Source organism: Amblyomma americanum, chromosome 2 (genome assembly GCF_052857255.1).
Source record: "Amblyomma americanum isolate KBUSLIRL-KWMA chromosome 2, ASM5285725v1, whole genome shotgun sequence".
Taxonomy (NCBI): domain Eukaryota; kingdom Metazoa; phylum Arthropoda; class Arachnida; order Ixodida; family Ixodidae; genus Amblyomma; species Amblyomma americanum.
The window spans coordinates 87,042,665-87,058,625 of NC_135498.1; the positions used below are offsets into that span (position 1 = coordinate 87,042,665).

General features: G+C 47.9%; 2 protein-coding genes across 5 annotated transcripts in view; one reads left to right on the top strand and one right to left on the bottom strand.

The window, feature by feature from the left end:
• LOC144121553 (tumor protein p63-regulated gene 1-like protein) overlaps window positions 1-7,495 on the bottom strand; it is a 60,430-nt gene extending 52,935 nt beyond the window's left edge. For all 4 annotated transcript variants that reach the window (XM_077654824.1, XM_077654822.1, XM_077654825.1 and 1 more), the window contains exons 1-2: window positions 7,228-7,495; window positions 2,909-3,039 (exon numbers count right to left, since the gene is read on the bottom strand). In XM_077654824.1, the coding sequence (XP_077510950.1) occupies window positions 2,909-3,039; window positions 7,228-7,453 (357 nt within the window). In that variant the 5' untranslated portion in view covers window positions 7,454-7,495. The remainder of the gene's footprint in view (window positions 1-2,908; window positions 3,040-7,227) is intronic.
• Window positions 7,496-8,221: 726 nt separating this feature from the next.
• Window positions 8,222-10,152, top strand: LOC144118773 (TNF receptor-associated factor 1-like). Its single transcript, XM_077651600.1, has one exon. It carries the CDS (start codon window positions 8,530-8,532, stop codon window positions 9,808-9,810), a length of 1,281 nt encoding a protein of 426 aa, XP_077507726.1. The 5' UTR covers window positions 8,222-8,529; the 3' UTR covers window positions 9,811-10,152.
• Window positions 10,153-15,961: the final 5,809 nt, after the last annotated feature.

Genomic DNA, 15,961 nt, shown 5'->3' on the forward strand with positions numbered 1-15,961 from the left:
TCTTCGCACACATGCCATCATGCGTCGCATGATGCCGCCAAAGAATGCTTTGTGGACTTTTCCTTTGGTGCAACAGTTTCTTCCTTCGAGCAACCATTTCTTCACTGAAAAAACATAGCCACCGTACGTTACATCATCACTGCAACCTCTTCCCATCCCGGAGCACTGCAGAGAAGCCTGAACATCAATATGGTTTTATTCGGCGATTCTTTCACCATTTCAAATGCTAGCACAAAAAGACTTTGCATGCTTTACCTGCAAATTTCACCCATTTGACCCCTTTGAACTCGTCGAATTGTAAAACCTCTTCAGTTGCCCTTTAATAGGGCACTGACATGGAAGCACAAGAACAGGCAACACAAGGTACCCTGCATTGTCACACCTCTGCTTGTGTCCCACATCAACACCTTGTTTTTGCATTAGGGCTTCTTTTTTCTTCAATGCCTAAGCACCTCTTTATCACAATTAAGAAAACATGCCTTCAAAGCAGTGCTCTTGCTATGCCTGCTAATTCCACTTCACAGCTCCTACCTGCAAGCACCCAGTGTGACTACAGCTGCAGCCTCTGCTATTATGGGAAATCGTTTATGCTGTGCCATACTCAAATCTCAATAATTCATACTTCAAGGAGAGTCAAAATTTGTTCAGATTTGCAGAATTTTAAATTAAAGTGAATCATTTTGATTCCTTTGATGCTGACGGGATCAGTCTGAATAAAATGGAAGGTTGAATTAAGAGTGAGCTGGAACTAGCACGAGTCGACTCTAGTAAATTTGATTTCTTTGATGCCTGATCTGACTCTCTAAGCATGCAATTATTGCTTATTAACTATTATCTGATAATAAGTAGGGCAAGAGAACAGCAATGTTGTTTTAAACAACTAACACGACACAAGCTGCCCTCGCACACTAAGCTCGCGAGGCGGCAAGATCTTGCGGCAGCCCAGACTAGGGACGTGGACAAAGAAGAACCAGGGGCCGAATCCACGAAAGAGTTTGCTTTGGAACGCGTTCCCTTTGCCGTGACGTCAATTTGACGTAGGCATCAGGAAGAGAAGGATGGGACGAACACTACGGGAGGACGAGGGGGCAGGCAACAGCCAATCGGCTTTGTTGGGCGGTCCCATCTCGGTTGCTTGTATCGTTAAGGGGCCATATGCTAACTTCGGCGCGTTTTTAATCTCTCGTGCCGACATGCACGACTGCCTGAGCGACAGCCAAAATCGTCCGGCTCACAGACGACTGCGGGAGCCATATAGTTGCCTCGCTGCCAACTGTCGCCTGGAAGCCCCCAGTAGCGAAGAACCGTAGCGCACAGAGTAACAGAGCGCACTTTTCCTCGTTGGTCCAAAGTGGGGATTTAGCTCTTCACATAGCGGGCGTACAAGTCCATTCGACAGCCTGAAATGCCTTCGGAAGGTATCGTCACACATGTCAAAAGGATTGTCATGCACGCGCGACCGCCGATGCCGCCGATAACATTCGCTGAGCACCGCCAACAACAGCGGGGCAACGGGAGGCACCAGCATGTTTCTTTTCGCGCCGAAGCGAACGCCACTTTCAGAGTTCCACACACAGCGACCGAACGCGTTCGCTTTCACTTGATTGACATGTCTCATGACGTAAACAAAATCCGTGGTCCCGCTTCCGTGAAGTGATGTCCCCGCCACCGGTGACGACACACGGCCAATGGAGCGAGGTGGCGAGAGAGAAAGCGAACGTGTTCCGAAGCGAACTGTTTCGTGGATTCGGCCCCAGCATTCACCAACTGCGCCAGCTTATCCTCTTTGTTTCCTGAATAAAGGTTTGCTCTCTCTAACAGAACACAACTACCACAGAACACACTGGGCAAGAAACAAGTGACCTTACACATTTGCACGTGAATAGAACCTGCTTTCCTTGCTTCCAAGCTTGGCCGTACACTGAGGTGTACTATCAGCATCAAATGAAACACGAACAGGGTTACTTAAGCACAAACTGAAGAACGGTAAAATAATTACCTGCTGGAGAAGTACTACCGGCAGAGTCCATTAACACTTCCACACATCCGTCCCCGTCCGTGGCATTCAAGTAAAAATCACATGCACTAACAATGAGTCGCCCTCCATTAAAATCTTTGTGTTTTGCTGCTCTGATTTCAGCGGCTTTGTTAGTGTTTCATTTGACAGTGACGTACATAACAGTTAAGTTAGAACTTATAGTCACTCTCTCAAAGTGCCTTCAAGACACCATGAATTTTAAGAAGTTTTGATGCTGCATGATAGAAAAGATGGTGAGCGCCATTTCTGGATGAAATCAGGTAAGCAGAAGCCCACATTTAGAGCATGCACAACCTGATGTATGTAACCCTCTCTCAATGACTCACAGTTGCACACTAAGCCAGGCGGGACAAGTCCACCCATCTTCTCAGCACAACAAGAGTGTTTAATGCCCTCAAGCAAATTTTAACACCCCATTCCCTCCACACACAAACGATGGTGCTCAATGACGAGAGTGAAATGCAGCAGGAAGACTTTTTACTCGAGAACATTTCGCGGAAGCATGGAATGAGCCCTTGCCAAGAAGGCACAGCAAGTCTCCATAAGCAATATAGCAAAGATCAGCAATTTATATGCAATTCCCTTTATGTAATCTATTTAGAATAGATTTTGACAGATTCTGATAACGTAGCACAGTCAGTATACATGTGCTTCACTCGTTGAACCAAAACCAGTCTCTGACTACTAGAGCTTCAAGGAGTGAGGAGTGAAGTGAATGATGCGGCACAAATGTGAATCCTTAAATGCTTGGATGCACAATGAACCTGAAATTAAAGAATTACAAAAAAAAATGGAGCCCATCCGGTCCCAGCCAGAAGGCAAGCCGAACAATTCCGTGCACTATAATCCAACCAGTAAGTCTCGGCTCACCCGCACTGAGAAGTACTCCTTCGTTTCCTCCTCCGACAACTCCCGTGAGAACTGTCGCACAATGCTCGATGTTGACGCAGTGGATGCATTTTCGGCAGGGCTACCAGTGTTCCCATCCAGGCTGCTTGCATCTGCTCAAGGAGAAGCAAGAAACTGTGTAAGTCTTCGCGCCTAACCTTGTACAAGTGAGACAGCAGACCCACTAGGCTAGCAGTGCAAAGAAGAATGTAACTCCTACAAGTCAGACATCACGGAACAATCGAAATTTATGAGTGCAGTGATTATCAGTACCCCCTAAAGTCGAATCTTGTTATAACAAAACAGTTTAAAACGAAATAATCGATACAACGAAGGAATGATGATTCCCCTTAAAATCTATCAACACGGGCTGACGAAACTATGGCCATAACAAAATAATCGCCAGGCCCCTTCAACTTTGTTGTACCGAGGTTCAACTGTACTTCATCAAAAGGAAGATAAACCGTAACATGTCTTGATTCTGGGCACCACCAGTGATTTGAAAGGTTATGAATCGGAAATAATTCTTGACTTTGGGCAAATGCAGTATTAGCAGAAAGAATAACAACCTCAACAATTGCCAGCATTTCATGTGAAGCCTTGCATGCAAGCCCATTTTGGCAAACAGAACACTACGACACTATGCTCACTAGGGCTACCCCCCTAAATGTCACCTGAATATTAACTCAACGTTTTCAGTTTCAACTTTGCCTAGATTACCCTATACTGCCACTATATGAGCATCCAGTGAGACCTCAGGAAAGGGTGTATTAATGGCGCACAGAAAATGATGTACAACTATCTAAAACTATTTGCTGCCCGCTTCGTCGGTATGCAACCAAAGTTTGAGAAAGTGCAAAGATGGAGATAACACATAAAAAGTTAAAAACCAAAACAAGGACTTCACAGAACACCTTTTTCTGCGTTCAATGCTCTTTTAGAAGTCTTTTATGTCTCCCCATGTGCTGGCTAAGTCCACATGTTTTGAAAAACTCCAAGCACATCACAAAAGACAAAGACTAAAAAACAAAAGAAGCATTGATGTCCTTGTCCATTTCACACTGTTCAATGGGCAAGAATGGACCATTTCCAACTAGCCGAAACCGTGCTTTCTTTTAGAGTGCCTTTTAGTGAAATAACTCATGCCACATTGGAAATGCACAAAAGCATCGCATCTGCAAGCCGCTTTCCTCACACTCTGTGACACAACCACGGTGATGCAACTCAAAGTGTACGAAAGCTTCCTAGCCAGACAGCTGCCCAAGGGAATCCTGAGCCGCAGCGCACTCGAGTGCACAGGCACTTTTTTCTACACCCTGCACTAAAATATAAGATGTGCCCACAATTGAACTGCAGGCCTCGATCAACTGTGCAGGCAACCAATTTATTTTTTATCACCATAGAGGTACCAATGGTTCAGCGCAGATCTTTCAGCCACAACTGGGTCCGAACTGTCTTGAGAGGTTGACTTTTTGGTAGCGTAGCACTTTCTATTACCGGCACCGAGTTCCGTGTTTAATCAAACAAGGTGGCACAAGGCAGCATATGGACACTCTTGAACACTTGATTGTTTCTTTTTTGCCTCAATGTTTAGCAGGTAAAAGGATCAGTGCATAGCCTGCTGCCTTTGCACGAAGCAAATGTGCCAACTCCACGCGCACGTTGCAAAGTTCTTCCAGCCTTCCACCTCCAACCTAGGGCCACATCATGATGCGTACATACAAAGCCACTCCGAACTAATGCACTTCCTTTCAGACTGAGCATGAACAACTGCTTGCTAACACACTGCCTCAGCCATCCCAACATCATAGAAGATGTAGAAAGTTCTTCAGGTACAAAATCAAGGCAGCAAGTGTTCGCTAAAGTATGTCAACACTTTTAGAAATTGTAGTGTGTGTTTTTCACTAAGCTGAGAGTACCAAGAAAGCTTTGTTTCCAGTGCTTCAACGTGATCAGGATGAAGCCTTAGAAGATGCAGTTACAGTGAACATCACAAAAACACATACTCTAACATTATTCCTCAAGGATGGCTCGTGGCAAAAGTTGAGATCTGTCAGGCGCATTCATGGAATAAATTAAGTAATCACTACCAGTAGTTTTCAGCTTAGGCCAATTTGTAAGCTGGTTCCATAAATACTCCTCGGAACCTAAACAATGTTGAACAGCATAGCTTCAATTTCTGCGACCTGATGCAGTTAAAAAGTAGGTTGTTGCCACTTGCGCTTTACTGAAAAAGAAGGCACTGAAACTACATGAAGTTTTCTCGTAATGATATGCATACTCTATAGCAGAGCCTTGGAGGCCAAGGGTACTTATTTACATTTGTGTTAGCTAGGAGAAATGACACATTCAGATGTTGCACACAGCATATATATGAGGAGATTACATACACATACATACCTACACATATTCTTTACTTCTCTAAAAGAGAAAAAAGGCCCCTGGGCAAAAAGCTACTTCCGAGTAGCTTGACTAGGCCCAGGGCCCATTACAAGGCAGCAGAGAACATACAAAATTCATAAACATAATAAAGCATGGGTGAATTTGGATAAGCCATGCAATTTCAGAGTGCAATAGAGACGAAACGTGTAAGGTTTTTTTTAACCAATTAAATCAAAGTGAACATGACACAATACTAATAATAATCCAAATACTGTAAGTGAAGCAAGAAGATCATTACAAAGGACTACGGAGTCCATTCAATTTTGCAACCTGAGCTTTGCAAACTATTCTCCACCAAAAGAGTTGTGCAAAGAAAACAAAGCTGAAGTTAAACCTTTGCCATTGTTTTTTTTTTTAGTGTTTAAGTGTAATGCAATAAAGTGTGCACAACAAAGTAGTCCCCGAAACCACTTAAAATTCAGCTCCTTCTGTCTTTCGTGTATGAAAAGTAATAAGCCACTGCCCGCACCGCTTATGTACAATTAGTTTCAATCTTTTTAGACAGCCCAACCCTAACAAATGCCTTCAGTGATGAAGCCTACTGTGTTTATTATTTTCTTCCAACCCTCTCAGCCCACCCTAGCGAGTATCTTTACTGCTTACGACTGAGGCACCATTTTGTGAGGAACCTCACAAGCTTACACCTTATTCACTGCCTCTCTTCAAAGTACCACTAACAGTATGATGAACGACGTGCAGATAAGTATATAATGTGCGTTACTTCCATTTCACGGGACTACATAATGGAATAACCGACTAAAAGCACTTGCTAGTGGGCTAGTTTGTCCATTCTAAAGCTTCAAATACTTGCAGTGCAAAACGGACAAAGATGCAGAGAGGGAACATGCAAGCGCTCATGTGTGTTTTGCGTGTTCCCTCTCTATGTCCTTGCCCGTTTCACAATGCACGTATTTCGAGCTTTATGATGGACAACTTCCCCAGCAGAAGCTGACAGGTGAAACGAAGGGTGTCGATTCTCGTAAAATGCAACACCGACAACAGAACGCACAATAAATAACGCGAAGAACAGTTTCAGACACACACAAGGAAAATAAAACGCTCGATAACAGGACTGCACGTGCTCGCCCGGTGGTCCTGACAAAAAAAAAAAAAAAGCAGCTGCACTTTTGGGTACAAACAGGTGCAAGCAAAACGGAGTACGACGCGCAGCGATCGAGGTCTAAGGGTAAGAATAGCCACGCGCGGTGCGTTCAAGCCGACTCTGCGTCTCCTGGATCCAACCAGCGCTCCATACGACCAACCCACCTGCGCGAACAGCCGCCTCAGCGCGATTACAGCGGACGGAAACCGGAGAAGCTGATGGTGCGAGTAACGGGGCGGCAAAGAACTCGCTGTCGACTGCAGAACCCACGACACTTGACGCGAATTAAGAGAGCGGGTTTCGTTTTGTCACCAGTTGGTCGCGAACGGGAACGGTCAACCAGGGAGGCAGTGGAGACATCAGTTTTATGTACAAGCTCGGAACGATTATTGGCTGAAGGGGGAAGCGACAGCGGAACTAATAACCGTAACGGCGCGCTTGCGGCGTCCTGAAACTGCAAATGCGCGATCGGCACTGAAAACGCGTTACTCCACGCACGGATAAAAAATTCGACGCACTAGTTTCTGCAAGCAGCCAATCAAAAAGCACAGCTCTTTTAGTCGCTCAAGCAAAATGCTGCACGATGGAATAGAAAACAAAATGCTACACGCGTATTACATGCTCCTAACCCGTCGGGGATGCGCGGTTTTAGAACGCCAAACAAGAGCGCCTCAAAACATCGAGTTGAAAGCGTTGCTAGCGAGCTCCGTTAACTGGTCAGACCTTGACAGAGGCAAAGCTGCGAAACCGTACACACCTGCGAGGCAGCGATTGGAAACCAGGCACGAGACGTCGGCGCCGCACTGCTGAGCCGCTGGCTGGCTTGGAGAGGTGGCCTCTGTCGTCTCCTGACTGAGCGAAAGCGTCATGCCTCTGAAGTCGGCCTCCGGGTAGTCTTCGAGACGCTCCACATCGCTCATGTCGCTCGGACTTGGAACAGTATTTGCATTTCTGCTAAATTTCGGCAATCCTAGACCAGCCATTGCGTGCAGACGGGCCCGAAATGTTTGTCGACAAGTCGGCCGGAATCGGATTGGATGGGCTGCCTATGGATTTTATAAACAAATGCTGACGTCTTCGTACTTCCGCTTAAAAGGAGTTTTCTTTTCTCTAAAATAATCTGCTAACCTTTGGTTTTAGGGAAGTAAAATGAACGCTGAAACTTTACATACTGAAAAATTCAAACTTTACTTTCGGTTTCATCTTCTAGAGGGTTCTTCTTCTAGCATTTTGCTTTAGAAACAGATTCCTTTTCTCACATTAGTTTTATTGCGCAAAAATATGATAATTGGTATTTTTTCGAAAGCAAAGCATAACTGTTGCGAAATTAATTTCGATACAACCCAAATAAAATATTATGCAGGCTGTAAGTACTTCACGAAGGTTGTTAGAGTGATTATGCCAACGGTAGACGGAACAAGAGACCGTTCCTTCTCAGAATAACCTTCCTGAAGGGTCTATGCGCTCTGCTTTACCACCGGGATTGAGATTGTCTTCGAGGGGTCGCGAGCATGCGGAAATGAATTAGTTCGGAGAGGCAGTTTTGCAGAGTTTGTCTTCCCGATGTTCAGGTCGGAGCCTCTACTAACACATCACAGTCATCACTACCGCTTGCTGCGCCACCGACTTCCGCGTGCCGCGGGATCACGTCTTCGCACGCGCACACAATTACACCGTAACAACACCATGAAGAAAAACAGAGCACGTGAAAGAAGACAGTGTTCGAAGAGTGGTCTGAAAACCACGAATGAGCTTTGGGATGCGCATTTGGCCTGCGGAGACATCAGATACAGCAAAGCTGAGCACCCCAGATTCAGTTCGCATATGTATGCAAGAAAGAAGGTTGGGTCTCAACGCTGACGAAGAGGAAGCACCCGGCGAAGCACGCGCTCAGAGCAGCCTGTGCAGGCGGCGCCCGAGAACGTGCCCTGCTCGCGACGTTCGAACGTGCCCTGTAAGCCTGAGCAACGTTCGCGGTTCCATCGGCGACTAGGCGAGCCGTGCCTTGAAAAGCAGAAGGCAAGCAGTCAGGCGCACGTCCGCGGGACACTACGCACAGATGTCCACAAGTCACCGCTACCTGACGGGATTCCCCTTCATCGGGGAATACACGAGCATCGAGTTCCTGCAGGAGGTGCCTATCTACCGCATCTGCTCGCTGTGCGGCGCCGTGCCTTCCGAGTTGCACCTGACCAAGTGCTCTCACTTCTTCTGCCCCAAGTGCTTCGGAAAGCTGCGCGAAGAGGACACCTTCGTCTGCCCGATCGACAATGCGCGCAGCTCGCACGAGCAAGTGTACCACGACACGACGTCCGCGGACATCCTGCAGAGCTTCCGCGTCGCCTGCCCGAACAAAACCAAAGGCTGCGACCACGTGGGGCCACTCAGCGGCCTAAAAGAGCATGTAGGTGTGTGCGGACATCATGCAGTTCAGTGCGTCGCCTGCATGAAGGAACTCAAGCGCCAGGACCTGGCGGCGCACCTCAAGTCTGAATGCCCGCGCAACATGCAGCCGCAGCAGCAGCAGCCGGGGCCAGTTCCTCAGCAGGAAGCCGGCGAAGGTTCGGTCATGGCCAGCTTCGCCCGCGCCGATGACGGCGGCCTGCTCTACACCAACGCCGAGGCCTGTCAGATAAGGGAGGTGCGCGAGAAGCTGGATGACGTCTGTCGCGAGGTCAAGTCACTCAAGGAGAATTTCGCCGAGTTCGAAGCCATCCGCAGCACGGTAAACGCCGTCCAGGAAACTGTCAAGAATGAGATGAAGAAAATGCGCGAAGACTCGGCGGTGGCCAACAAGCGGATCGTCACCAAGATCGAGAAGATCCAGAGTTACCTCAAAGGTCGTATAGACAGCATCGAGGACCGCTTTCGCTCGAGCAAGTTCGTCTGGCACGTGAAGGGCTTCTCCAAGCTCAAGGAGCAGGTGCTCGAGGGCAAGGCCAAGTCTTTTTTCAGTGACGACTTCTACGTAGGCATTCAAGGCTACAAGATGTACCTGGGCGGTCACTTTGCTGAGAAGGACGACAAGGGCAAGACCTGCCTGAGCCTGTACGTCTACATCACCAAGGGCCCATACGACCCGACGCTCGAGTGGCCCTACAAGAGGCGCAGCACGTTCGTCATCGTGGACCAGAAGAACAACACCTACCACAAGATAGCCGAGATCGTGCCTGAGGAACTTGGCCCAGACCTGGAGCACTGCTTTCAGCGGCCCAAGGACGGAGAGAACGAGGGCATTGGCTACACTGCCATAATGAGCCTGGATGACATCGAGAACCCGGAGAACGGGTACGTGGTCAACGACTCCTTCGTCATCAACTTCATCACGTGCGAGGTGTGAGGCCAGCAAGGATCACGACAGATGCATGCACGAGGCACCGAGACACTCTCCGTAATGGCGCATGAAAGCACGCATGCCAGCTGCAGGCGTCAAGTTTCGCGAAGAATATTTCGACGGCGCGGGTGTCTTCACGAAGCTTGCTGCTTGCAGGTTGCATTCGCGATTGCAAACGCGTGTCGGTGCTGTGATCTGAAGCAGAACTGTGCACTGTCGTGCGTGACACTAGGCTACGCCGTTTTTTTTTTCAGTCATACTGGGACACAAGGTATTGCCTTTTTTTTTTTTGCTGCAGCAGCCATGTATGGTTTTTGAAGGCAATAAACAAGTTTTCTCCCAGCCAAATTATGATCGGCTGCTGCCCTTGCTTATCCCTCGTCTCACTCGCCACGTGCCATTACATTTAGGCTTTCCAGTGACCTTAAAGGGAATATGCAATAAATTAATTGAGATTACGTAAAGCAGACGAGAGATAGGCATTTCATCACTCGTCACCACAACGCAAGAGTTTTTAAGCTAGTATACAACACCAAATATATAGACGAGTAAAAATTACGCTCCTCCTCTCCCCCCTCAACTCGTTCACGCGGGGCACCAGACAAAAATAAAAACAGCTCTAGGACTGGACCCCACCCATGAATACGTCATCCGCTGACGTTCCTTCTGCAACTTCTGGTTGTAGCTCATAGTACCCCAGCAGCAGCGTCGGCGGCGTGATTGCGGCGCGCGACGGGTTTCTTTGCTTGCCGTCTGTAGTTAGCAGTAATGGACCCGGACATCGAGGTGTGACTGCTCGCTCTTACGGCCGCGGTGGGCATCGAGCCCTATGCGTTCACGTCGTACCGTCTGAACTCCAGCGACGACAGTAGCGACTCGGCGAGCCACTGCGAGTGGCTCCGGAACTCCCAACAGAAGGAGGCGGTAGAGGAAAATTTAAACCATATGCACGAAGGTGGCTCGCGCTTGCCCGAGAGGGTCGCGCAGCGGCACGAGCAGACGATTTTCACGGCTACCGGAAGTGTGCCCTTAAAGTCGTGGCTGCCATGGCTCCAGCGAATGAGAGCGTGTGGTGGCCTGGCGACTTCATGGGTACAGTGACGTCTTTTTTCACAATTTTAGTTTCAAAATCGGTCACTACGAGCGCACCAATCGGCCCTAGAAATTTAAAAAACACGGTTTTTAAAAATTCATAATAAATTGCCGGCTCAGTTCCGAAGACTCATACTTGATGTGAATGCTTCTTAGCATCATTTCTAAGCATTTAAAACTTTTACAAGCGACTTTTTATTCATTGCATAGTCCCTTTATTCCATGTGTTTGGCTCGCGCTGTGCAGCTCTGCATGTATGCGCCAAGATAGAAACCATGACCCTGACTGCTAGCCTGCTTTTTTCCGGAAGGCGAAATCTAGGGCTTACCTTTCGGAAGAAAAAAAGGCCGCCAACGTCTGAAAGACGAAGTTAAGAGCGTTAGCTGTTTGGTTTACTAGACGAAGAAAGCGAAGAACGCGCCCGTTGTCCAGTTACACCATTTCAAGATACGTCCCAAACGGAACTTGCTTTGTTTTGGGGGTCAAGGTGAGCGTATACAATTCGACATTGCGGCTCGATATGGTAACGCTTCAATTAATAATTGCATGTATGCAATGTTTACCTATTATTGAATTGTGGTTTTATTTCTATACCACAACACACACGGTTTTATTTGCTTACCAAATTCGGTATACAACTGTTCCCGGATGGGTGACCCTTGTTGTCCGAGTATATATATATCGGAACGAATGCGTACACATATAGCGATCCCGTAAAGTGAGTTTTCCACCCGTTGTAGGATATTTTTGGGGGGTGAGGGGGGAAAGGGATGGGAGGGCACAACCAATTTTAATGGCTGCGATCTTGGATTCGAGGAACCGAAACTATACTGCCATTTCTCCCCCTGATGTCATTCTCACATAGTTGCACCCCTATCCACCATATTGCACCGAGACGTCATCATTGGCAGGAGGTTGTTTCTGCAATGCTATTGCAGATGGCGCTACACATCTCCATGTTAGATATGCTGTTTTCTAGTTGCTGCCATAGATGGCGCTGTTATCTCAGGGTGGCGGCAGATCCCACGAAATCTTGAAACGCGATGAGTAAGAGCTGACGCTCTTAAAAAACGCATTTGCGTGTAGGCTGTAAAGGGTGTGACTGTCATTGCGTCTTCTTTGGGTGCTTGCAAATAGCCGCGTTTAAGGTGTATTTTTCCGCATGTAAACTTACACGAAATTTCCAGCAATGGTCTTGCTGCACTGCGCCCGCAGGCCTTGACTTTATCAAGCGAAGTTGTAATTTACAGAGCGATCTGAATTAGAGGACACGCGGGTAGCCAACTCAACGTTTCATTGTTAGGCCATGACGTCTCTAGCGCTATCGACGTAACACAAGAACTTCGACCTGGACGCTGGAAGAGGTGACCACTCTCTGCCAAACACGAAATTATTCTCTTCTAGAAAGTCGTAAAGATGCAGGCATGCTGAGCGGTGAGGTGACGCTGAGGAGGACTACAGTTTCGTAAGGCACAGCGGGCAACAAAGTTGTGCCTTGTTTAGCCACCGCATCACCGACGCAAGTGGTGGTGACCCTTCGAGGTGTGGTAGGCGGGTAGAACAAGATGGCGCTTACGATGCTGAGAACATGCAGTGCAGCGAAGTTGGGTTTGGAAATGAATTCTGTAGGCTACATGTTCCCAGTACAATATCTTATAACCTATGCGTAAAGGGCAGCCAGCCACATGTATCATAATCTCTCGGACTGCCAGGAGGAAGCGAACACAGACACTAAAAGCTGCACTTCAGCACTAGGAGGCCATGCTGCATGTCGCGGACGTGACCGTCCAAACGAAGGCCATAGCACGAACGGAGTTAGCCGCCAGGGAACAAAACTTTCCTGGAACCTGGTCAGTCGCGCCTCATAGCTCTGAAATCTCGTAAATAAAATTTCTGACTCACTGATGATACTAACTTTATTTTCCACCAGATAAGGAGGCCCCCTACTTATCCCCGGCACACAGGCCTGTGTGACGGGGGCCGGGACCTCCGCGATTAGAAGCAGGCAAAGAGGTCCGACCTCCTCGCGGCTTCTTCCGCCAGGCGAATGGGTTGTTGCTGTGGAGCAAAGACCTCGCTCCGCAGCAGGGCTTCCCAGGTTTCGCTTTAATTTATATTGCTTTAGCCCCTTGTGAGCTAGCGCATTTCGAGATTATGTGTTCGAGAGTCCCTCTAGCCCCACAGTACTTGCACTTATCGTTTTGTCTCTCATCTACCTAGACATGATATGCCCAGATCGGGTTTACGAAGTTCCCCGCTTGGAGCCACCGCCATGCGATTGCCTCCCTCTTGTTTAGACTTTTATCTGGTGGTGACACCAGTCTCCTCTGTAACCTGTAGTTTTCAACAATCTCTGCATAATTTTGCAGACGCTCGTCCATTACGATGCTGACGTCATCCTTTCTAGAACGATCTAGGGCATCCACATACAGCCGTATAAAGAGCGAGCAGAAGGGAAGCATAGATGAGTATGCCAGGCTATGCGGCCAATTCATCTCTAAGAATCACGGTGGTGGTGGTGGTGGTGATAAACTCAGTGAAGAGCCCTGGGGCCCTTGAACGGGGAGGGGCCGTTTCTCCATGGCTCTTACGGCCTGTTGGAGATTGCACTTCAACCCCATCGCTTACAACCGTGTTGGGGACGGCGGGACTTTGGGCTGTCTGAATCGTTCAGCACCGCAAGTCCCAGATCCGAAGAACGGTGTCGGACTCCGTTAAGAAGGAACCTGTACGGTAGGTTTATTTTTGTGTATTTTCAGTCGAGAGAGGAGTGTGTCGGTAACAAACCAGCAGCCTGCTAAACACCCTTCGTATCTCCCAGATCCCTGACTGGGGAATAAAGTTCCTTGAATGGTGTTCAATCAAGTGAGCAAATGCAGTCACTGGAGATACGGCCCAAGGCAGGTGGCGGTGCTGATGCTCCATCACAGTTCGGTTGATTAAAAGGGGAAAAGACGGTCCTCGAACACTGTCGCGTCGATGTCACCACAGCCACCATGTCGATGCCTTCGTAGGAAATGAATGTCACGCCGATTCCCTGCAGGTGGATGAACGACCTTTTACTCCCCCGCCTGTTGTCCGAAGCGCAGGAACTCTGTCGTGGTCGCAGCCGTCTTTCAATTAACAACCCCAGCGTGCCCGTTGAAAGCATCACTCCATACGGCGATACTCCATACTCCAAGGGCAGACTCAGGCACCTGGCGCTGCCATTGTTGCCGCTGCTTCCGCGAACGCCAGTCCTCGCAGCTGTGTCTCTTCCCGGTGTCTCATCCGCCTACACGTTGGTTTTCTCGGAATCCTCTCCAGGTCCGAGTTCACCGATATCAATAGTCCTTAGTTAGCTGTTTGCTGTGCACGCTTCCCGGCTTGAGCTGGACAGTATGCCCTCCCACTGCTCAGGCTGTGAGTTTGGAATTTTCGGCGTCGTCTGCATGCTTTGTCAAGCCCATGTGGTGTGATACAGTGTACGGTGTTCCTCGCCAGCTGTCTTGCGTTTGCGTATACAGTATATTGTGCATAATTATCGTGAAGACGTCAAAAAATTTTTTCGCCTCAACCGCTGGCTCGTTTGCGGCAAAACTGAGCACAAAGCTTGCGTGTTGTGGTAACTTTTGCCTTGTAGCAAGTTTTACAACGATACTTGATTCAGCCGCGAATGAGTGTTGTGGTAACTTTTGTCTCGTAGCAAGTTTTACAACGATACTTACTTGATTCAGCCGCGAATGATGCAACTTTGTAATGGTCTGCGTCGTGATCGACGAACTGAAAGCCGCCAGCGCTCGATTGTCGCGAAGGGCGCCAGTGACGCCATGAAAGGGCTTCGGCGCCCTTTGCGTCGTGGCGCTTTCCTATGCAAACACCAGATGGCGGCACTAACGCCCTTTGGCGAATACTCAGAGTTGGCGGCTTTTGCTCCATCAATTTCGAGGCACACGATTACGGGTTTGCATCATGCGCAGCTGAGCAAGATAAGTACCGCTGACAAACTTATCACGAGACAAAAGTTACCGAAATACTTAAGTTCTGTGAGTAATTTAAGCGTAAACGAGCCAGCGGTTGAAGCGAGAAAGTTTTTAAAAGCCTTCACAATAAAAATGCGCAATGCTGTAAAGTAGGGCGTGTGTGGTTCGCCGTCGGGTGAGCGAGAATTCCGCCATCAGGCGATGCAACTACATTCATGCACCCCTCAAGAAAGTAACTAAACACATCCTTAAAGGACCTTAAAGCCACAAAAGAAGTCATTTTAGATCCACAGACACAATTGCACATTGACGAATCTCCAGCGAGGAGCACGAGCAGAGCTTTCTTAGCAGGATGAAATCATGCAAATGTAAAAAAAAACCGTGACGGCAGTTCAAAATTGTATGTTAGACATATGGCTCAAATCCATAGAAAAACCGTGACGGAAGTTCAAAAATGTATGTTAGACGTATGGCTCAAATCTGTAGAGGAGTATTGGATTAGGCCCATCACCGTACTTATCCGGACTGAGGATTATGATGAGGTTTTAAATCCAACGCATTTTTATGGCTGAGCCAAGTAAACCATTCCTGAGAATTAAAGTACTCACAGTATAACACAAAATGTTTCATGGCATGCCCTGATTTGATTCACCAGAGGATGGAAACATAAAATGTAAATTCTCATGAGCATGAAAACGACGATGAAGTGTTCGCAGTGCCACAGAAGCGAGACACCTTGATTCCATCACATTTTTTCCTTGCGTTGTCCTTTGCATTTTTGGGTCGAACTGCCGAAATCGGTCACCAATGATGCCATTCAATCCAACCCCCAACCGGCCTCTTACGTTTTGAATTTTTCTACGAACATTGGAGCCGTTTATGCTTCCACTGGATGTTGTAAATGAGGCTCTCTTGCCGAAGTTTGATGTCAGTCTCACTTCATTGAACTGAGAGATTTGATCTGGTCAGCACCTTCTTCGCACCGGACCATCGACCCTCTGACCTCCAGGATCATTCTGACTATTCATTTGTCAAAACTGACCACTTTTTCGCTAAAAACCGACCTTCTGAAGGCCCCGGCAATGTCTGAAGCTCGCTAAGCC

Bases quoted from the DNA above. Each gene is read 5' to 3' on its own strand.
- LOC144118773 (XM_077651600.1), top strand. From the start codon at position 8,530: ATGTCCACAAGTCACCGCTACCTGACGGGATTCCCCTTCATCGGGGAA.